We start from the raw sequence: 22,900 nt of genomic DNA, 5'->3' as shown, positions 1-22,900 counted from the left end.
AACTAATTAAGTGAATATAGTCTCTAAGGGTATGAATATGTCGATGAATTCCTAATTGAAAAATAATAATGAAATAACAAAGGTACGAGATAAATTTATTAGAAATATAAATCTACATATTCGACGTATTACAAAAATATCTTAAAATATGTAGCAAAAAAATGATATATTCTTCTATAAAGCACGTGAACATCGGAGTTTAATGTTAATACGATAAGATTGCCTTGAGAATGCAGTTACTTGTGATAAGTCCACAGGTCTACGTATAAGTATATTTTATTGTATTCGTATAAAATAATAATAAAAATAATAGTCTCTTTTTTATTTCAAATTTAATTTTAAATAAACAGAAAATAAATTAATAATAATTAAAAAAAACGAACCAATAATAACAATATAAACATGTTTGTGATGAGTACGTAAAATCTGAAGGAAAGAAACTATAAATTCAAACTCAAGAGAAAATAATAAAAGTTTGAAATAAAATATCTAAGACATAGGAAGATTAAAATGTGTTCTCTAACTAAAATCTTCATCTTCATGAATAATTAACATGAAAAAAAAATCCCCCAAAAATTAAATAGGAGAAGGAAATAGACTTATAAGAGAAATGATGAATTATAAAATCTAAAAGCCTATATGTGAAAATAAGAGAATAAAAATATTGCATAAAAAAAATTATAGCTATGAAAAATAACATGTCTGATTTTTAAAGATAAAATCTATTTTATTGTTCCGTGTATCATATTTATTGTTGAAATTTCACCTTTCCAAAAATGAAAAACAAGCTAAGAAAAAATAAAGTAAAAAGAGGGAAATGAACAAATAAAGATTAATAGAGAAAAGAGAAAAAATACCACTGAATATCATAATTGAAACTGCATTATATAAATCCTCGGATCAATCTATTTTGAATTCCAAGAACATTACAAATTGGATCATAAATTAATCTAAAAAGAGACATGTTCTATAATAAAAGAGGGGAAAACAGTGTTAGAAGAAAACAATAAAGAAATAGTGTTAGAAGTTTAAGACCTTTCTGTTTAAAAAAAGAACAAATTAATCTTCAATGTCAAGTAAAATCCCAAAATCTCTAGTAAAGAAAATTTATTTTTATATTACAAACAAATTACATATAAAGAAATATGAGGATCAACCTATTATAGATCAACTACAAGTTTTCATGTCCTTAAGAGACAACTTATCAAACACAAACAAAGTAAATTGAAAGGCAGGGGATGAAGGAGTCTTCGATTTCTTAACTTAAATAGTGTTCCTATCTTCCATGCCTTTGAAATGTGTATGAAGATGAAATGTTTCAAGTACTTAAAGATGAGATATAGTTTCGTGCCTGATGCTTAACAATGCTATCTATTACTTCAAAAAGAACCTGAAAAAAGTCATCATTCACTTAGATGCTTAACTATTCTATTACTTCAAAAAGATTTGTTACTTTCAATTGGCTTTTTACGTGACCTATTCATGGTGATTTAAATGTAAGTTTCACACAATATCTTTTCAATTATCATAATTATTGTAATTGAAATGTGAATTTATTTATCAGATAATTAAAATATTATGTTTTCTATTAAAACATCACATTCACTATGGCAGCGAAAAGTCAAAAACCATCGAGTTTCGTCAATTCCATAACATAACGAAGAAATTGGGTTAGCTGGAAACGTTGACCGTAAAGGAATTAGTTCAAATGTCAATATTACTGGTAGAGAGGTCTTGACCTGTAAAAATGTTCACAGCGTATCACAAATGCAGATATAGGAATGTTTCACATAGATGCATCGATAAAGTTAACCTGCTAAATTTACCTTTTTCTTTATAGACGTTCAATGTATGAATGTTGGATATGGTGTATTTGAACAGAGAATTCCCTAACACTGTATTCACCATTGTTTCAAAAAGAAGCATTTATTGTTAAGATTTGGTATGTTGGGTTCTAGCCAACAGATATGAAATGTGGTATAAAAGGAGAATGTTTGGGTATTTATGTCATAATTCATTTGGAATTCCTCCTTGTAGGACTAACATTAGCAGTTGTGAACAGAAGTCAGAATAATGTCACTTTTTCCTATACATGGGGTCTTGTTATTCTTTCTCACCAATAATCAGATTTTGATTAGGGCCTCAAAGACCACAGACTGGCCCAATTTCAGGAGCTAACATCCTTTTTACTCAATTTAAGTACTGGGTTTCTAAATGCAAGAGTGGCCCAAATAGAACTCCAGAGACAGCCATCCTGAACTTGAATCAGAGACCTGGCCCGTGAAGTAAATCATCGCACCTACGGTCCAACCAATTGAAAGAGAATCAATAGATTCCTTTTCAGGGGAGATTCATCCTTCCCGAACGCAGCACTCAACTCTCCGTTGTACTGCACTCTCCAAGTGCGCTTGTTCCCCCCTTCTTCCTTACCCCGGCAAGTCTTTGTGAAATAACTCCGATGAAAGAAGAAAAAAAGCGTTAAGAGACCCTCCTGGCCCAACCCTAGACACTCTAAGATCCTTTTTGAAACCTGCTCCCATTTCGATTTCGAGTCAAGAAAAAAAGGGCCCTTTTATCACACCTGATGATTCAACTGATTTTTTCCAAATAATCAGCAGCACAAGCACACCATACTTAGGACCCCTCATACATTGTCATGGAAGAACATCATCCTTTTACAAGGTCCTACTTCACATTGCAACACATCTTCACATTGTTTCTATTGAAATTATAACCCGTATTTTCTATACACCACATCATAGTTGAAGGATCGCTGGATAAACCCTAATGTAGTGCTTCAAAATAGTGAATTTGTAATATTCTAAGAGCCTAAAATTCAATCAGCAAGCAGATTTCATAATAAGATTTTCATTATTTCACCTGATGCAATTCTTTGTGCAATTTATACAACGGAGAACTTCTAAACAAATTGCAGATAATGACTCCAGAACGAGACCTTTAAAGGCATGAAACAGAAAGACTACACTCCCGTTGCCCCTTTTTTCCACATGAAGGGTGATGGAAGAACACAAACCCCATAAGATTGAGCAAGAATGCAATGCACCCCAACTCACCATATCCTCGTTTATATCTTACTAAAAATGCTGCTGCTTTCAAAGAACAGAACGTAGACACTGGGATCTGGAGTGAAACGCACAATTTTAATCGCCAAGGTCATTCATTACTCACTCTAACATAAATCATCATCCCATAACAAAAAATACATCACAGCAGAAATTGTGCAAGTGTTGAAAGCAAATCCAAATGGAAAATCAGAGCAAAGACTTTCAATAACACACAGTTAGGAGGGGTTCCATAAGAGGGATAGAGGATAATAATTGAGGATAAAATATATGTGTTTGCTAAGAGGTCCAGGATTATATTCTACTATTTACACTGTAGTGATGAGAGGTTATCTCATATATAATGTGGAATAACTATGCCCACGAGAATCCCTATCAATGGGATCACAAAGTCTATACTTCCCCTATACCAAACAAACAACCCCAATGGTTGTAACCTGCAAAGATAGAAGGTATGTCTGCTGATGGTCGTGCAGTAACGGATTGATACCAGTTCAAAGTTTAAACCAACAATGAGAATTTGACTCAAATCCTAACTGACCAATAACTAGGAAGCACCCTCTTCCAAACTTAGTGATCAAAATCATAACCCAAGATAAAACTTGAACTAGAAAAACGAATTCAAGATCCACACTTCTCCATTAATTGGAATGCCGAAGTTAAAGACTGATACACAAATTGCTAAAACTAACACACTTGTAGAAAAAATGATATAGCAATATAGACACTGCATCCAAAAGAAAACAACGAACATGTAAAGACAGTAGTAAATCACCCAAAGCAAATCAATGTGTGCTTCGGAATGATCAAAACAACATCGCAAAACGCACAAAACCACACAATGACATTAACATTAACGAATAAATAGGGCATTATGTGCCAAAGTATATGCTCACAAGGGAAGATAGCATTCAATCGAACAAGCAAAACGCACAGAGAATATCAGAATCCGAATGTATTTCAGAGTAAAAACGACAGTGATACTCAAGTTTAGACATCCCTTAATAATAAAAAAACAAAATTGAAGATAACTAAGCCTTAATCCCAAACAAGTTGAGATCGGCAATATGAAAGAAGAAAAAACTACGAAGAAAAGCAAACCTAAGCAGTGAGCACAACGGCACCACCACCCTCCTTAATCTTCTTCTCAGCATTCTTTGAAATAAGCTTAGCCTTCACCACCACAGCTTGGTTTTCCGGCAAAACACCCTTACCCAATACCTTGAAGTAACCATACTGGGTAACATCGATCACGGGAGCACTACCCTTGGTAGCAGCAGCCTTGTCCTTCACCTCTTGAGGTACAAGTGACCAGAGCTTGTCGATGTTGACGGTAGGGCAATAGAACTTGTTGCGGAGTTTGTGAAAGTAACGCATACCTACCTTTCCGAAGTAACCAGGATGGTACTTATCGAAAAGGATACGGTGATGGTGCATACCTCCAGCATTACCACGACCTCCAGGATGCTTCCTGTGCTTACCGATACGTCCATGTCCGGCACTGACGTGACCTCTCTTCTTCCTGTTCTTCTTGAAACGGGTAGTCATTTCTCCGTCGGCTGCAAAAGAGGAGAGGGGAGAGGGGAATGGGGAACTAGGTGAAAAACCCTAGAGGAGTGTGGAGAAATTAGGGTTTCACATATTTATAGATGGAAAAGCTTTTTGGGCTTGGGCCTCCCGTTAGCTGTTAACTAAATTGGGCTTTCGCATCCATTTATAGATATAAAACAAAAAATTATAACTTTGCGTCTTTCCAGAATTTCTGGTCTTCCTTATGAAAATTTGACCAAATTTACACTTATTGGCCAAACATTAATAAACTTACATGAATTATATACTAACTATTATACTAATTTATTATGTATTCCAACTAATTTGCTAATGGTTTTTTTTGTGAATAAGCACTTCATCTGACCGTTGTAAACAAATAGTATATAATAATAAGGATAAAATAAATATAAAGTGATAGATATATTTATTAATCTGGACTATTAAAAATGAACGAATTAAATAATACAGCTGTTACATCCTCACAGAAGTTTAATGACACTTCTTCTAGGTGTTCCATTTATGTTAATTTGGTTAATCTCCAGCTTTAAGTAGTTAACGATTTTGCAGTAGGGTTTTGGCCTTTAAGAATGAAATATAAAAAAAGATGACCTTTAAACTAACCAATACGAGATTTCCTGCAATATTTGGCCAAGTAGACGTCAACTGAACAGCTAAATAACACGAGTTAATAGGTTTCTACTTACTACAGTCGAATGCATCACCATACTGATGCTCAATGTAAAAGTTACTCAAAACAACAGAATGAATTTAAATTCAGAAGGGTAAAATATAGCACCAGACAGTATAATATTCTATTCCTGCACAAACTATGTTATCTGCATCTGCATATCCAAATTCCTAAGAACTGGCCATGTAATGAACCAACTCCACCAAGACTAGAAAGGAAAGAGATGAGTTTTAACTAAAATCTATATGCTGCAAAAAAGCATAGAGAATCCCAAAATTATGTCTAGTATACATTTCCTATACTAGACTCGGTAACTACCAAGGCCTTCTTGAACCGCCAATAGGAATTACATTAGACCCAGATCTCTGTCCCCCCCGGTTCCCAAAGCCACCTCGTCCTCTAGACCTGAAATTGCTTCCTGCAGCAAGAAAGCAATAGCCAAATAAATCAATTCTTGATATTTATAATGATATCACAATTTGGGATTTACTTGCATACGATACATAAAAAGTTGAGGATTGGAACACAAACCTCCAGTGCTAGGACCACTAGACCTAGCTAATGCAGAAAGTTGAGGGGGAACAATTTGTCCTGCCTGCTGCAGGATCTTGATAAGCTCTCTCGTAAACTTGGCATTTGCGTGAGTGAAAAATGTAAAAGCAGTCCCTGTTGCGCCAGCACGTCCAGTTCTGCCAATCCTATGAATATAATCCTCGAGACTTGAAGGGAAATCATAGTTGATAACACACTTTATGTCCTTAACATCTGCAACAAATGAAAAAAAGAACACAAGTCACACCCAACTGGTGAAAGAGTAGATACTTGCAACCTTATCCCTGCACTACTGATATCCAAGTGATCATTATGTAAGATAACACATCCTCACATAAATGTGCCCACCTTAACCTGGCAGGGATAAGGAGCAGCTCCACCAGAACTTGCAAAATCAATTCCAGTGACACAATAATCTTGCATGAGTCTACCGGACTGTCAGGACAACCAGCTCCATAACTATGGATGGGCAACGTTAACCTCGACCTTACTTAGACAAGATGACGTGAGACACACCCCTATTGGAGAAGAAGTCACCTCCCTAGGCTTAAAATTCCTAAAGTATAACAAACACAAGTATTCTTCCAACCACATGGAGGAAGAGCATCTCCTATCATCTTCCGCTAATTGCACAATGAATTTTAACACCTTCATTGACATAAGCAGCTAGAATTTCAAGTGTCACATTCTATACTAGTTGCCAGTTTCCTTCTTATGACTATTCTTCACAAAGGCAGTTCGCAATTCCCTTTACACCCACCATCCTACTTCCTAAATGTTGAATAGAGCAACTGGCCATTCTCATTCAGCTTGATTGTTCAAATGCTCCACTAATCAGCTAGACAGAGTGGTGCAATACTCGGTCCCTTACAGTATATAACCACCCAACAACTTTCTAATGTGGAAAGAAACACAACCAGATAGTTAGTTCTCTTGTGCGCTCTTAGCATGGGGTGATGAGTGTGATACTCACAAGTTCCTATAGATTTCAATTAATTAAATAAATAAATAACATGTATTCCATTTAGCCTATTAATATAAAAGAAAGTACAGGGAATTTTACTTGTCAAAAAAGAAGTCATGCGACTTCATTTCTCTCTAGATTGTGAGGATAAGATAACCAAAAGAACAAGCTACAAGTTCTTGGTGTGATGCTATGCTAGTAGACATTAAACATCATTTGCAATTTGTATGACAAATTTCCAAGGCTGCATTAACGAAGTCCACTAATGAGAATAGGACTCACCGTGCAGCCTTTTGTAACCAACTCTTGATTTATCTCGGGTTTTCTGAAACTGATCGACCTCCATATAAAAGCTACAGCATTCACCAACTTGAAAATTGATTCTTTCAGCACTCTAATTCTCTAGTATATCTAACTTAAAAAGGTGTACTCCCCACATTTGAAATTAGATGCCCGAGCTCACGTTTTCTAATGACAAAAGATCCAATAAAGACCCAAAAAGAATTATCATTATTACATCAACATAGTGCTCACTGTAAGAGCGGTTTCATCCTATTTAAACATCCTTTTTTAGAGGTTACTCAAGAGCTGGTCACATAATACCATTTCAAAGAGATCACTATAAATTTCTGCCTTTAATCTTATCTCTATTAATTAACTGATACAATGTTTGGACAATTTGAGAAGTGCAGTTAAGTGTTCAAACAACTCAAAACACCAGCTGAAACCAAAACCCTATAAAATTGCAGTTAAAACTCAGTGTGGTCATTTATGGGTGGCTATTAAAGAAAGGACCTAAGTGTGACATGTTTAAGTAAGCTCCTGCTGAAGTTCTATTGAAACTCAACTAATGGTTCTAATCCATAAATCCTATAACCTCTCCTGCTCATAGTGCAAAAACACTGTTATTGTGGTTAACGTGCCCCTAGCTTTCGTCCCAAACCACAGATTATTTACTCAGGAAAGTTGACAGCAGCCGGAGACTCGTTAGCTCTACTGTGAAAGACCTATATGGACAGACTAAAAAAATCCTAATCCTTAACATGATTGGTCCTACCAAGACCACGTGCAGCAACATCAGTGGCAATCATTATGGGACTTCTTCCACTTTTGAAATCAGCCAGGACCCAATCCCTCTCATCCTGGCTTTTATCACCATGGATAGATAAAGCTGGCCATCCATCCATTCTCAATTGTCTGGTGACTTGATCACATCCTTTTTTTGTTTCCACAAATATTAGAATTCGGCTTCCATCCATCACTTCTTTCAAAAGCCCAATCAACCTGTGAAATCAAAAAAACCATGAGCAATAAATTTGTACAGATACCCATCGAGTAACATATTGGTGGCTATTAGATCATACCTGCTATATTTCTCTAAATCTGTGACAACTTCAATGACTTGCCTTATAGATTGATTTGCTTTCAATTCTGGAGACCCAATGATGACCTGACAGGTTAAGCACATTTAAACCTATTCCAAACCCTCTATATAAAACACTGATTTATTGTGACTAGGAGTGTCAAATGTAACCAATTAGTGACCTAACCAGAATTTTATGGGTTGGGCACAAGATAATTTAATAATGGGCTATAACTTTTAACACGTTTAATCATAACCCATTTTAAAATATGAATTACTGATTTTGCTACCGTAATCATGAGTTAGAGAATCTGTTACACTATTTACAAATGCTCAGATCAATGCAGAAACTTACAAATACTGAAGTTCATTACTCCCTTAGTTTCAATTTATGTGGCACTCGTTCATTTTTAGACGTTCCAAAATGAATATTGTAAATTACCTTATGGCAACTATTTAGTGGCACCTTAACCATTTTATTAATACGGGCAATTCTGTATATTTAAGATTTCAATAAATTTACAAATCTCTTCATTAGTTAATATTTAATATGAATATGCCTAGAAATGGTAAAACTTAGCATATATATGTGTATCTATACACTTCTTATATATTTTTCCTTCATCCCTCTATAACTGGGCTAAATATTGATTGATCTCAAATATATTGCCCTGACTCCTCCATCTACGGCAAAATCCTCGCATTTCCGTCTCGAACATGACGGGTAAACTTATTCCTATTCTTGGCCTGCCGCTCTACTTTCTCAATTTTCCAATCCTTCATCCTTTTTGGCTGCTACCGAAACCCTAGATCTGGTTCACCGGCTGAACCCAAAACGATGTTGACCCAGATCCTGACCAACTGCAACAGGAGCTTTTAACAAAGCGTCTCTCCTTCTCACCATTCGCTGTAACCCACCACCCGCCGGCATCATTACAGCCACCTCTAAAGACTAGGTCTGGTTAATTCTAGTCTCTCTTCTCTGTGACCTTCAAGATCAGGTTCCATTATCTGTTCAAGAATGTCTGGGTACTTGCAAATCCAACATGAAGCTCCTCCGTTCTTCAAGATTACCCCAGATCAGGATCAGTAGAATTATTTCTACTAGTTGCTGATTTTTCATTATACCTCCTGGTAGATTCTTTTCCTATTTGTTTTTATTACTGCCTCCTTTTTTATCCTCCCCCCCCCCCAACCCCACAAACATCCAGCACAAGGTGATGGTCCAACCGTGCTAGTATTTTAACACCTACAAGAGAACTAGTTGTTCAGATTCAAGAAGAAGCTCTCAAATTTGGATAGCCTGCCAACATAAGAAGTACTTGCATTTATGTTGATGCCCCAAAAGGACCTCAAATCCCTGATCTTAGAAGAGGTATTTGGTTTCCTTGTTCATTAACTTGTTAGTATTAAAACTCTTTTGCCAAACTGGTTTTAAAACATGAAAATTCATGTCGGGAGTTGAAATTGTGATTGCAACCCCGTCAGTCAAAAAGATATGTTGGAAGCTCAACATACTAACTTGAAAAGAGTGTGTCACATATTGGACTAGCCTGACCAAATGTTGGATATGGGGGTTTAGCCTCAAACAATGAGGCCGAAATGGTTCTTAGCAATAGTCATGATCCCCTCCTAAACCTCAACCCCATTTCCAAGCCCTCACAGTATGACTTACCAACTACCCCTATAGTTGTTGCAATCCTGAATGTCACCCTTGTCCTTGTACACTGAAACTATTATACTTAATTATTACGCTTCGGGCATCTTTGTCGTCTTGAAACATCAAGCGACTTAGTTGGCCACTCCATACTACCCCCATATATGCTCTTGTAAAAATCCATCAGAATCTTCTCTGGATCAGCCATTCTACCCCAACATACACTGCAAATGACACCCTAAACCTCTTTAACCTTTATCCGCCTACAATAGCCATAATTAGCCACCTTCATAAGAGCTCCAAATCCCCCTCACATTGTTTTTGTCCCTCCCTTCATTCAAGAGTGTATGAAAGTATATCTACCATATCCTTCTGATAAGTACCTCATCCACCCGTACTTTGCCATCCTCAATTTATTTTTTGATAAAGTCCACCTTTGCCCATTAATTCTGCATATAAGACCTCAAAAGTTGTTGTTTTGCCACCATAACCGCTAACTTAGCCTCCTTCCTAGCCAATTTATGCTTCTACCTATTCATCTGCTTCTCCTCATTTTTACTCTTCACCAACTTCGCATAATCCCCCTTCTTTGCCTCCACCTTCCCTTGAACTTCTCCATTCCACCATTAGTACACTCGATGTCCACTAGGTCAGCTTCTTGAGACACCCAACACCTCACTAGTTGTCTCCCTAATGCAGCTGCAGTATCATCCCACATACTGTCTGCATTCTCAGTACTCCCCCAAGCCTCGTAGACATAAACTTCTTCCCTTATCTCTAGGGCACTAACCATAGTCAAGCTACTCCATTTAATCCTCGGATGGTCATCCACAACCCTACTCTGCTCCTCCTTGATCTCCAAATCCATCAACAAGAGTCCATGTTGGGTCGAAAGATCCTCATTTGTCCCTCTCCCCCATCCCAGAACATGAAGAAGACCCTAACTTACCATTGTTTACCCGAACCACTAAAGCAAATATAAACTAAACACGGTGATCACAAAACACACCAGAAATACTACTAACACACAAACAAGAACAGGCAAGTATGCTAATAGTCTCAAGGATGATAGAATTAAAAGTAAGACTCTTAAAGGAAAAAATCAAAAGAGGCAAGAATCAGTGGACAACATAATGAGTCAGTGGACAACATGACTAGTTGTGTCCTCTTATAACCAGGGGACAACATGACTAGTTACATATAAGTGGGTCAAATTAAAGAAGTCATGACCCGATCCAGTTTTTGACCTATTTCAGCCTACATTTTAGCTCAAGTAAATGTGGATGGGTTATTAACTGGCCCATTTATTAGATCAGCCCATGTTAAACCTCCCAATTCCAGCCCAACCCACCATTTAACACCCTACTTGTGACGCACTGATATGTTAACATAATATAGAATTAAGCATTAAAATGGCTTCACTACTTACCTTATAGGGATTACGTAGAAACTGCCTAGCCAGCGCTTCAACCTCCCTGGGCCAAGTGGCACTCCAATACAAGGTTTGTCTATCTGGTCTAATCTGTATCATCATTTAAAAAAAAATGAACCTCAGATTTTGAGCTTCTCTCAGAGGAATTTCCAGTATGATGTAATAATTCAAAGACACACACAACGAAACAGAATACCAGCAAGACAAATGTATGGTAACACAACATGAGTATCTGTATGAAATTAAGAAAGATTTCGACCTATTTTGAACAAAAAGCATATACAGTTGAGAGGATTTGAGACAAAACAAAACCAAATTAGTGCCCAGTCTAATAAAGTGGGAAGAAACAACACATACGCAATATCCGTCTTTCAAACATAGCCAGAGAAAATGCAGAAGCTTAGAATGTGAAGCCTGTGACGTATATAGTCAAGTCATGCATTAAGTTACATGACAAGAACCAGAAGTCATCTGAGACCAGCACAATCACAAGGTAATATCCAAAAAGTCAAAGCTCACATTGTTTACCAAAGTTCAAAGTAAACTGCTGACTACTCTCATTAAAATACCTTAACTACAATGAATTGATAAACATATTGTTAAAACCTCTTTGAAGAGAAAAGTCACATGAAAGTGTTGCGTCTCCGTAACCCATTTAACAAAAGAACAGAATCTCACTACCCCTTTGAACTTTTAAAACATTTCAACACCCTAAATCAAGCAAATCAGCAAAATTTCCACATTTAAGGTGCAAAACCAAGCAAGCAAATCAGTCAAAATAACTTCCTTCTCTCACATTTTATTCATGGTCCTAGAAAATTAACTGTGGAACGATATGAAGTTGGCAAACATTCTATTTTCAGCTCAAAAAATGGCTCAAAAGGTTAATATATCAACCCCAGAAAAAATGCTAAACCTCTGCCAACCGAGTCAGACAAAAATACACTCATATTGAACTGTCAGAGACAGTTCCACTCAATGCACTCATCCAACTGTAGCTCGCAAGATACACAATGAAAGTTGAAAATTTGTACTGTAGCAGGTCCCAAAAGATATAATAGTTGTCACTACAGTGAACAAACATGATGAAGTATCAACACAGATGAGGACACAAAATGATTATTGAGCTAAATTACGGATTCTCATCAATTAAAATATAACAGAAAAAAGCAGATTGTGCATGCCTGGGAAATTAGTTTCCTTATTTGAGGCTCAAACCCCATATCCAGCATTCGATCAGCCTCGTCCAATACAAGATATGTCACCCGCTTCAGGTTTGTATGTTGAGCTTCCAGCATATCTATTAACCGACCGGGGGTTGCTATCACAATTTCAACTCCTGACATGAAATTTCATGTTATAAAACAAGTTTGGCAAAAAGGGAATTAATACTAACAAGTTAATGAACAAGCAAAATGAATACCTCTTCTAAGGTCACGGATTTGAGGTCCTTTTGGGGCACCACCATATATGCAAGTGCTTCTTATGTTGGCACGTGATCCAAATTTCACAGCTTCTTCTTGAATCTGAACAGCTAATTCTCTTGTAGGTGCTAATACCAGCACAATTGGACCATCACCTTGTGCTGGATTTCAGGGGAGAGAAATCAATAAGGAGGCGGTCATAAAAACAAGTCAGTCTGTCTAAGCAATTAAAAAAAAAAGGAAAGTTACACTAACCCAACCGGGGCTGTGCGCTGACATGGACCAAAGCAGGCAATAAATATGCCAAAGTCTTTCCAGAACCGGTTTCAGCAATTCCAATTAAGTCTCTGCCCTTTAGAGCCATTGGCCATCCTTGTGATTGGATAGGTGTTGGCTCAACAAATCCTAGTCTTGAAATAACCTCGAGGCAATAATCTATCACACCAATTCAATCAGACAAATTTCAACAGATTTAGCTAAATTAATCAATACATTTAGTTCTAGCGCAGTAATACCAGGAAAGTTCGCCTCATGGAACATCTGAATTGGCCTAGGGACATCCTGTCCTTCAATGGTAATGTCACGCCGTGCACGATAATGAGCAACCTCCTGATCCGTCATTGCCCTCACAGCATGATTTTCAACATAAAAATTCTTCTCAAAAGGTACCAAATTTCCAAAGTCTTGCTTTGGAAGAGTAAGGTTGTCAAGATCATCTCGCGATCTCCCATGCCTACCTCCTCTCCCGCCACTACTACCACGTCCTCCATCTGAACTAAACCTTCCACCTCCTCGTCCGCCACTGTAGCCTCCATCAAAACCCCTACCTCCTCTCCCACCACCACCACCACTCCTACCTCCACTGTAGCTTGCCCCAGCACCAAATCTCCCAGGCCGTTCCCCCATACCACCATTAGCGACTCTGTCAACTCCTCCACCTCCAAACCTGCCCATATCCGACCCTCTTGCAAACCCACCTTCAAAAGGTTGATACCCACCACCAACGCGTCCAGATCCACCCATACCCCCTCTAGAACCACCATCCATAGGCGGTGGACCCCCTGCCTGAGGACCTCCATAAGGAAGCGGCCCACCACGGCCATAGCTAGCGGCACCTCCACCGGGCATAGGCCGTGGATACATAGAAGGCTGCGGACCCATTAGGTCACTAGAATCCAAACACACACAATCAAGAAATGAATACCAATCACAACATTAAACTATATTACGAACCGAGAGTAATCAATGAAAACATATTAGTATGTAAAAATCAACAATTGTAGAGAACATTTACCTTCGTCGCTGTCGATAGGAGCCTGAATCACCGTATCTGGAGTCGTAATTAGGGTAGCTCATAGTCGGACGAGAGAATTAGGGTTTTTCGGATTTGAAAGCTGAAAGGGAGGCAAAGAAAACTGGATTTTCCCCTTCAATCGTATCGTGTTTCCCTCCTCTCTTTGCTATGTGTAAAGCCTTGTATTTCTCTTCAATTTCGCAAATGTAATATTTTACTACAACATATTTTTTGAATTTTCTATTGAAGTCGGTAAATATTTTTTTTTAGTAGTATATCGTCCTAATATTATTATTTTTTTGCTTTTGTAGTAGTATTATTATATTATAACAAATACAGCATAAACTTAGAAACTGATCTCAAAAACATTATATTTCATATTTGCAAATTGCACTACTTTTTCTTAGAACATTTTTATTTTTAAAACTGTTTGTATTTGATAATCAAAATTATAAGTCATGTATTTGGATGGAGACAAATATCCTAAAATTGGGATATTATGTGAAGTTACGAAGAAAATATAGAAATAAAGTTTTTACGAATATTTAAGTTGGTTAATTTTCAAAAGCAATCTATAAGAAAAGCACACTTTATATTAGCATAACCGAAAAGGCATATTCTTGAGGTTTATTTGACCAAAATGAACAATACATATTTTGTATTTTTGATAGTGACATATATTAAGTTTATAACATAATTAAATAATAAAATCATGTTGTATTTTCAGCAAAACATAAACACTATTTATACAATATTAAAAGTGAGAAATCAAAGTTAAAAATTCAATTACCAAAATGCTCATCAATTATGCACAAAGGGACACATGCATTGAAGTGAACTTATTAAGTAATTATCTTTTTATGTATACATATGAATATAAAAATTAAAGTTATAGCATTAACTCTTGCCATCTTAAATGATATATTAGTTATGTATTTATTAAATTACTTAACACCTTTTCATATAAGCAATGTATGTGATAATGTGAAATTTTTAAAATAAATATAAAATTACGTGGAGCTAAATATGCAATAAGGATGCAAAAGTTTGACATCTACCTAGAGTTTCTTTTCTTCCTTTACTTTCAAATTTGTTTTTAATAATATCTATTCTTATTAATAAAGATGTTTATATGTTGTTTTGATGAAATATTACAAAATTACTTGTCATAGATTTTACGAACATGATAAAATAACAATGAGTTATCGTCATTTTTATTAGATGATTTGAAAATTCAAGAAAGTCTAATCATATATTATTATATACGTGCTTTGTATTTTCTATTAATTTGAAGTTTCGACATTATTGTTAAAACTAAATTCTATCATATTAGTGTTGTTATATACTTAAATATTCTATTGCCAACCTATTTGAACTATATAAAATGTAGAGATATTTGTAATTTTAGTAATCGAATATACATTCTTTTTTCCTTTCAAACATTTTTTTAATTTTTTTTTTAAGCTGAGATCCCTGTTTTATTAAGAAATTTGGGATTCATATAAAATGGCTCAATATACCCCCCAAAAAAAAAGACATAAAATGTAAAACGATGGTGTTGATTCAGTCAATTTTTTCAATTTTAATCGAATTATGCCAAAACCTATATATATATATATACAAGTAAATGGACACAACTCCGATACATATACGCACACATTTGTTATGATCTCTATTTTTCGAGCGAAATATAGAGAGACAATACAACTATAAACTATACAAAATTCGTGATAATCTCATTTTCTTTTGTAAAATCACTTCGTTTCGGAAGGTGTATTTTCTATATACTAGCAAAATCAAATTAAGGTGTTGCAAGGTGAGCCAAGGAAGAGAATGGGAACGTCATCTTATAAGAAGATCCACCCCGAGATTGTTATTCTTTCATAGTCAATGAATTTACATTTATGTTCACTTTTTTCGTGAAGTTATTCTTTTAGAATAATAAGAAGAAGTATAAACTGAAGAAGAAGACGTCAACGACTTTTAGGTGCATAATTACTTTCTTTAAAGAGGTATTGCTCATATGCATATTAAGGTATATACAAACAACTCGGCTCAAGGAAATAAGAGAACTCTTTGCTTATACATGCATAATTTTCTTAAGCTAGTTAGTTTTTATATTTATAGAACTTAAGAGATAATTCTTCATCCAAGTCATGTTCTTTTATGAACATATGACTTTTCATAAGAGACATGTTTTTTCATGAACAACTATCATACAGGTCATGTTTTTTCATGAAAGAACGTGAATCTTATGGAGAGTCATCACCTAAGTTCTATAAATTTAAGACTCCCTAAAAGTAACCTAAGAAAAATCAATTTTATAAACAAAAAGTTTTGTTATATCCTCGTGGAAAATTATTTGTATTTATCCCAATATGTATATGGGCAATAGCTCTTTAAGGAAAGTGATGACAGACATCAAAACCATATTCTTCTTCTACAGTAAAAGCTCACTCAATTAATACTAGATTATTTAATAATCTTTCTAAGATGATAATTTCCTCCCATTTCGACTTGGATCAATGAAAAAAATTACTCATTCCAATAAGAAATATATTTTCAAAAAATTCTTATATAAATATACTGTCCAATTAATATTATAAAATATTAATTCTTTAAAAGTACAAATGTACCAATTCTTTTTAGTGAAATATGATTGTTGAACCTTGGGGATCACCATTAGCAATGAGGTCAATCACCACACTACCTCTATCATACATACGAAATTGCACGAAGCGAGAGTGCAGATCTTATTATGTTCTGTTTTTTTGAAGATATAAATCTAGTTGAAGTTTATCTCTTACTTTTTTTATTGCAGTCAAAAGTTTCGATGTTATTTTATCTACTTGCACCATAAAAATTGTGAAGAGTTCTAGTTGCAAGTGTTTCGTTATGCGTAGCTAGTTCCAAATGTATAGTATCAACATTATTTTTTCAATGATATCCAAAATTTGTTCTAGCCTCTAGATCTCTAAAAATTTATCATTTTCACCTATCCACTAGGTTGTTAACGTCTATTTTATTGTGGTAATCGAGTTCATTAATCATGACCTCATGTACATGAATGATGTTTCCATTAGTGAGCTCTTTCAAATTCAATGAGATTCCATCCCTGAACAAGTAAAGAACTTTATGAGATTCCATCTCTGAACAATATTTTTTTACTGTTGAGCACTCTTTAATTTAATATATATATATAAGTACCAGATGAATTAAATCTAAAATATGTATCCTTTTGATAAAAATGTGATAGTTAGTTTTGTTTAATTTTATTTAACAAGAAAATGTCACATAATAAATAATAATCACTTTTAAAATCTGCTAAGTTTTAAGGGTAAAAACAAGCATAAAGATTGAGAGATAATTTTAGCTAAGTAAATGATTAAGAAGTATTTTTAAACCTCTTCAAATAGTCCTAAGAATATTCTAAAATGTCAATCATAAAATTAATATTGTTAAAATATTTCTTATTCTTTACCAAAAATTTTTAATAATAATAATAAAGATACAACTCATATTCCGAAATATTAGCTACGTAAAATGTATTGAGTTCAATATGTCATCGCAGCATGATCTTTTAATGTGAAATTACACTATCTTTAGCCCGATGGAAGGATCAGAGTGTATATTCGAGTTCGAACTTTTACCAAATACCACAAGCTTCACATTTTTGCAATTATTATTGTTATATTATGTATTTTGTTAACTTTTCTTTATAGATCTAAGTAACGGATATTAAAACAATTCTACTTCTGAAATTCTGTTTTACACCATTTGGGTCATTGCAATTCAGAACTATTTTGTAATTTAATTATATCATTAATAGCATTCCTAAATTTAACATTATTTTTTTTTTTGAAACACTTCAAAAAAAGACTGCCTATTCAGACGCTGCGCTGCAACTTGCAAGAGAATTGTGATTTGATTTCTTCTTATTAAAAGCAATCTTTTCGATGGAAAATTTTTTAGTGTTTGAAAAATAAATGTCGATATAAATATATTTTATGTTGTAATATGCACGTATATATAATATGTATATAGTATAGGGGTGTAAAAAAATGAACTCAATTATAAATAACTCTCACCCATCCACCTCCCGATTTGCTCAGAATTTTAAGGGTTGGGCTCGAGATAATGTGAATTGAATTTGATCTCGACCCATTCAAGTCTAACTCATTTTAAGAGAATTATCAATTGAACTTAATTCAATCTCCAATTTTAATTTGTTTTAAAACTCTTTACTAAGATTAAATGTATGAATTATTGTCTTTTTAACATTTTTAGGATCAATCTATCCATTTTGTTAATTTTTTTCAAAAAATTCTTGAGCGAGAATTCGAACTGCGATATAAAAGTTAAATACACTATGTTAAAATTATTGAGATTAATTGGGTCAAGTTAGGCGGGTCAAGATTCAACCCGTTTTAAGCTTATTTTAACCCAACCCATTTGAGACCAAAACAAACTTGGGCGGATCAAAACTCAACTTAATTTCGATCTCAACCAATTTTAGTATCTCCAATTTCAATCCAACACACCTATTTAACATCTCTAGTACAATATTGTAAGATATATATACACACACAACATACTATTTGTTGTAAATTAATTCTCCATACAATTTATTTGGTGCCCAAGTATACACAAGTACATGTATATATATTCCTCGTATTGTAACAAAGAGACAAAACAAAACTAGACTTAGTATTTTCTTGTTTCTTTCTTGTTAATTTTTTAGTATATTATCGTTATATTATAACACCGAGTAATTTATCAATATTTATGTTATTCTTTTGAAGTATTTATCTGACTTTGATGTTTACATTATTTGAACAACTAAAAATGCAAACTAATAAACCAAGACCAATTCCAATTCGTTGATTTACAATAGTTAAAGCTACACCTTTCATGAAGTAAGATTGAAAATTTGAAGACGTTATGCTCTTAGGCTGCCCTCAAATTAGTAATTGAACATCTCAACTTTGATAAAGTAGAAAATGCATGGAATTATATCGCCTTGAGATGAATATATATGATTAAAAGTAATATTATGTTTTATGTAATTAACTAGACGAGCAAAAATATGTATCAAATTAATTTTTTTTTTAAAAATATCTGATTAAATCATTTTATTATGAATTGAAATGTTCTGTTAAAATAAAAACTTAAATCAAGAATCTCAATAAAATATCATATAAAGTACCAGGATTAGATTTGTACATTAAAGCCTTTAAAATAAGAGGAAAACCATCATATCTCTATCAAAAAATCAAGAACAAAATAAAACATATGGTATATTTACATTGTGTTTAAGGTATTATTACATCATCCATCTAGATAAACTCAAACTCTTTAAACACCATCTCATCACCCCAAATAAACCCAAAGTTGAAAATTATTTGTTTTTTAGAACAATAAAAGTTAATCAACATTTTAAAGAATATTCTAGAAATCGTAAACCTTGAATTCAACTTTTGGACACTATATAAATATGTGCATTAAAGTCAACAGCGGAAGTTTCAAAGGTCTGTGGGGCCCAGCCCATTAGCTTCGACCACGCGTTCTCCATATTTGCCGGCGAACAAAAAGTTTTACCTTTCCACCACGCTTAATTAAACCCGAGTCAGTAATTATAACATTCTTTAAACCGGAGATCGAGCCGAGTCATTTGCCAATAAACCCGGTTCATCACCTTTCGGCTCCAGGCATTGGAAGGACGGCAATTTTACTGCTACTTTCATATTGCTGCGTGATGTGGATGCTTCTTCGTTATCAGCTCTTACTTTTGGTGACTTCATTGATGAACCTCTGGTAAAGAATGGCGGTGCAATCTTGAGAAACCACCGGTCTGATTTTGTTTCCGGATCGAACCGGTCGATTCGCTTGAATGACCTTGCACCTCTGTTGCTTCCCTCTCCTGGACCGGCTCTGTATCCTCTTGTGGTGCTACCGTGTCTTGGTAGCGTGACTGCACAGCTCCTTGTCCGGTTTAGTAGAGCCCGGTCCATTACATCTTTCCTCACCTTCTCCGGCAATCTAAGAGTATACCGGTCTAAATTCTCCCCTGGTACCACTAATGAGTGACCGGTCGAATGTGACCTGAATTTGCTTAACATCTTTGGTCTCTTCAGAGAAAAAGACCTCGGCGGCCGGTTCACCGCGTTGAAACTCAAATTTCGTTTAACTTCTGGTTTTACAGAGGTCTCCTCTTGCTGTGACATCAAATTCTCATCTACATCTATTTGAATCGTAACTTCGTTATTTTGCTGTGTATTCTCCTGTTCTTGCCCCAATTCCCGGTTCACCTCAGGAGTTTGAACCGGCACCGGTTCATCAGGTTTAGGAGTAAGATCAGCTCGGCAAACAGGGCAAGTTACATGAGATTTGAGCCAAGCATCGATGCATTCAGGATGAAAAACGTGATCACACTTAGGGATCAAACGCAACATTTCATCATCTTCAAATTCGTTCAGACACACGGCACACTCCAAAGCTCCCTTCCCAATATGATGATCCTTTACTTCGACGTAAGTAAAGGTAGGAAAAGTCTCGATGACGGAATCTTCAAGTCCTCGAGTAGCAGCAGCAGTACGCCGTCGCATGGAGAAGGTTTGACCGATGCTTCCGTTAACTGCACCGCGGTTGCGTATGTAAATTGAGAAGAAGGCAATGAAAAAAAGAGCAGCAATAAGTATCACTATGATAATTGCCATAGCAGGACTGACACTCGGGTACTCGAACCGATTCTCGGAATCAGGGGAATTTGATGGCTGAGCTGACGCCGGACATAGTAATACTAATAGGAGGAGATTAACGGAAAGAGCTTTAAAATTAACCATGGCAGCTTTTGGTGGGAATTTTCGCCGGCCGGAGAAGGCAGAGTAATGAATCTAGGGAAGTGAGTATTTTGGATTTATATATAAAAAAGGAAACAGAGGAAAGAGTTTTTTCTATTGAGTCTGAAAAAGTCAATTGTAGAATAAAAAAGAGTATTATTGGAGGAAGAAAAAGATAAGAAGAAAATTTTGACTTCCACACGAAAAGGCAGCTTCTTGGATGATCTTGTATATTATGTTATAATTATTGTATTGATTTAAATTACTTCAATAAAAATAAAATTATTAAATAATAATTTAGAATGAAATGATAAAAAATATTAAGATGGTAGTATAATTACTGAGATGTTTTGTTGCTATCTAATTATAAATTTTAATGAACTTAATTTTAATATTCGGGTAAAAAATAAAAATAAAATACAAGGCGTAAAGGACTGACTATTTTGGTGTTCTAGAACTAAAAAGCAATTGCGGTCATAATGGATGGCTCCATGTGTTTGGAAATTATTTTTAAAATGGTTAATTGTTTAGTCAATTTTCATTACTAGATACAGGTGCCTATTTTATTTTTTTTATTTTTTTTTAGCTTATTGATATCGATAGAGTTTAGAAACGTTGATTAAATTTTTTTAATATTAATTTTAGATATTTAAATTATAAATTACTTTTTATTTGTACTAATTTATCTAAAGAGATTAATAAGTGTCTATGGTTAAATTATTTTTCATTTTTAATAGTAGATTTTTTCGTTTAAAATAATTAATAAGATATAACAAAATTTTATTGACACTCAAATTAATAAGATAATCAGTAAAAGTATAAATTTAAAACTAAAAGTCACAACTAAACAGATTCTATAATTTTAAAAAGTTTTACATATTTAAAATAAAATATAAAAAAAATGTAATTTTCTTTTGAATATACTAAACAGATACATCAATAAAGATAACGTGCCCGCTTTTACGTGAACTCTCTTATTTTGGACCAATTTGTGTATTTATTTCTTTGTTAAAAGTAGCCGGAGAATTCCAATTAGGGTGCTGCTGATCATTCATTTGATTGGATAATTATAAAAAAAAGGAAAACTATTCGGCTATCTAATTCATCGTTTATAGCTTAACTATGCCCACTTTATCTGATTTGGCCCAACTTGTATATATCAAGTAATTATTAAAACTAATTAATTTCCATTTCTTTTTCGAGACACTTTCTTTTTTTAAGTTCAAGTTCTCTGTACATCAACTTTCCTCTTCTGAGTATATATTTTGTAATTTCTCCCATGTATATAGGGTTAGGTATAAATTATCAAAAATCAAAATTCTGAGTTGAATTAGATTTTTTAATAGTTTGTTATTTTGTAATTTGAAATTCGATAACAATTTAAAGTAGAATTTTAGAATTATGATTTTCGGGTTTGTATTTGGTACGAGACATCAAGAGTATATGATATTCGATATTTCTCATTACTGAATTAATTATTTAATAAAGACCATATATCAACATGTTTTTTACTTATTTATTTGCTAATTTAAATAAAAAAATTAAAGAATAAACATTAATCACTCAAATATATGTTTTTTAGTTGTCGTGTCTCTATATAAAAACATAGAAATAATTGAAAAATTCTATTAAATTTATATTACAATCCACTATAATTTCAATATAATATTATCGAGTGTATCAAACGAGATAACAATTACCAAATTACAGAATCAAAATTAAAAAGTTAATATTTCTTTTCAAGTGCTTTTAAAAATTCTGATATATGCTCCGCATGTGTTTTCTAGTATTCTCAAGTTCATGAAGAACAAAATTGATATATGACTTAACTAGCGTTTGACTCCGAGTTCTCATATATTCTTGGTTGAGTAAAGTTTCACCATGTATTTGGTTCTAATTTTTTCAAAAATATCTGATTATTTCAAAAAATATAATTTATACCTGTAAGTTCTAAAAAGTATTTTAAAAATATCCACAAATTTATATTATCGTTTTATAATGAATATATTCCTTAAAAAATAACCTTATAATATAATTGATAACAATCAACAAT

At 34.1% G+C, this 22,900-nt stretch overlaps 3 protein-coding genes across 5 annotated transcripts; all 3 read right to left on the bottom strand.

Moving 5' to 3' along the window:
- Positions 1 to 4,023: 4,023 nt before the first annotated feature.
- On the bottom strand, positions 4,024 to 4,763 carry LOC101265118 (large ribosomal subunit protein uL15x). The gene has a single exon (XM_004236206.5). It carries the CDS (start codon positions 4,629 to 4,631, stop codon positions 4,185 to 4,187), a length of 447 nt encoding a protein of 148 aa, XP_004236254.1. The 5' UTR covers positions 4,632 to 4,763; the 3' UTR covers positions 4,024 to 4,184.
- Positions 4,764 to 5,379: 616 nt separating this feature from the next.
- On the bottom strand, positions 5,380 to 14,560 carry LOC101265421 (DEAD-box ATP-dependent RNA helicase 20). Of its 3 annotated transcripts, none has more exons than XR_740769.4 (10): positions 14,009 to 14,234; positions 13,230 to 13,882; positions 12,970 to 13,149; positions 12,714 to 12,875; positions 12,475 to 12,629; positions 11,288 to 11,380; positions 8,203 to 8,288; positions 6,223 to 8,122; positions 5,854 to 6,087; positions 5,380 to 5,740 (listed from the first exon to the last, which is right to left on the bottom strand). XR_740769.4 is itself a non-coding variant. In XM_004236207.5 (10 exons), the coding sequence occupies exons 1-10, from the start codon at positions 14,068 to 14,070 to the stop codon at positions 5,637 to 5,639; spliced, it is 1,956 nt and encodes a 651-aa protein (XP_004236255.1). In that variant the 5' UTR covers positions 14,071 to 14,560; the 3' UTR covers positions 5,380 to 5,636. The 3 variants fall into 3 exon arrangements, 1 of the variants encoding a protein (XP_004236255.1); XR_011220221.1 differs by having other exon boundaries at positions 7,121 to 8,122; XM_004236207.5 differs by having other exon boundaries at positions 7,896 to 8,122; positions 14,009 to 14,560.
- A 4,729-nt stretch (positions 14,561 to 19,289) lies between these two features.
- On the bottom strand, positions 19,290 to 21,170 carry LOC101265719 (ubiquitin ligase SlATL31). Its single transcript, XM_004236208.5, has one exon. It carries the CDS (start codon positions 20,848 to 20,850, stop codon positions 19,654 to 19,656), a length of 1,197 nt encoding a protein of 398 aa, XP_004236256.2. The 5' UTR covers positions 20,851 to 21,170; the 3' UTR covers positions 19,290 to 19,653.
- Between the last annotated feature and the right edge of the window lie 1,730 nt (positions 21,171 to 22,900).

The sequence above is a fragment of the Solanum lycopersicum genome, chromosome 3, assembly GCF_036512215.1.
Source record: "Solanum lycopersicum chromosome 3, SLM_r2.1".
NCBI classification, from domain to species: domain Eukaryota; kingdom Viridiplantae; phylum Streptophyta; class Magnoliopsida; order Solanales; family Solanaceae; genus Solanum; species Solanum lycopersicum.
This window is presented reverse-complemented; position numbering and strand designations above follow the sequence as displayed.

Coding starts and splice junctions, on each gene's coding strand:
- LOC101265118 (XM_004236206.5), bottom strand. CDS start 4,631: ATGACTACCCGTTTCAAGAAGAACAGGAAGAAGAGAGGTCACGTCAGT.
- LOC101265719 (XM_004236208.5), bottom strand. CDS start 20,850: ATGGTTAATTTTAAAGCTCTTTCCGTTAATCTCCTCCTATTAGTATTA.
- LOC101265421 (XM_004236207.5), bottom strand. CDS start 14,070: ATGAGCTACCCTAATTACGACTCCAGATACGGTGATTCAGGCTCCTAT. Junction 13,150..13,229: donor CCATGAGGCGAACTTTCCTG/GTATTACTGCGC, acceptor TTGGTGTGATAG/ATTATTGCCTCGAGGTTATT. Junction 8,289..11,287: donor TTCTACGTAATCCCTATAAG/GTAAGTAGTGAA, acceptor TTAACCTGTCAG/GTCATCATTGGGTCTCCAGA.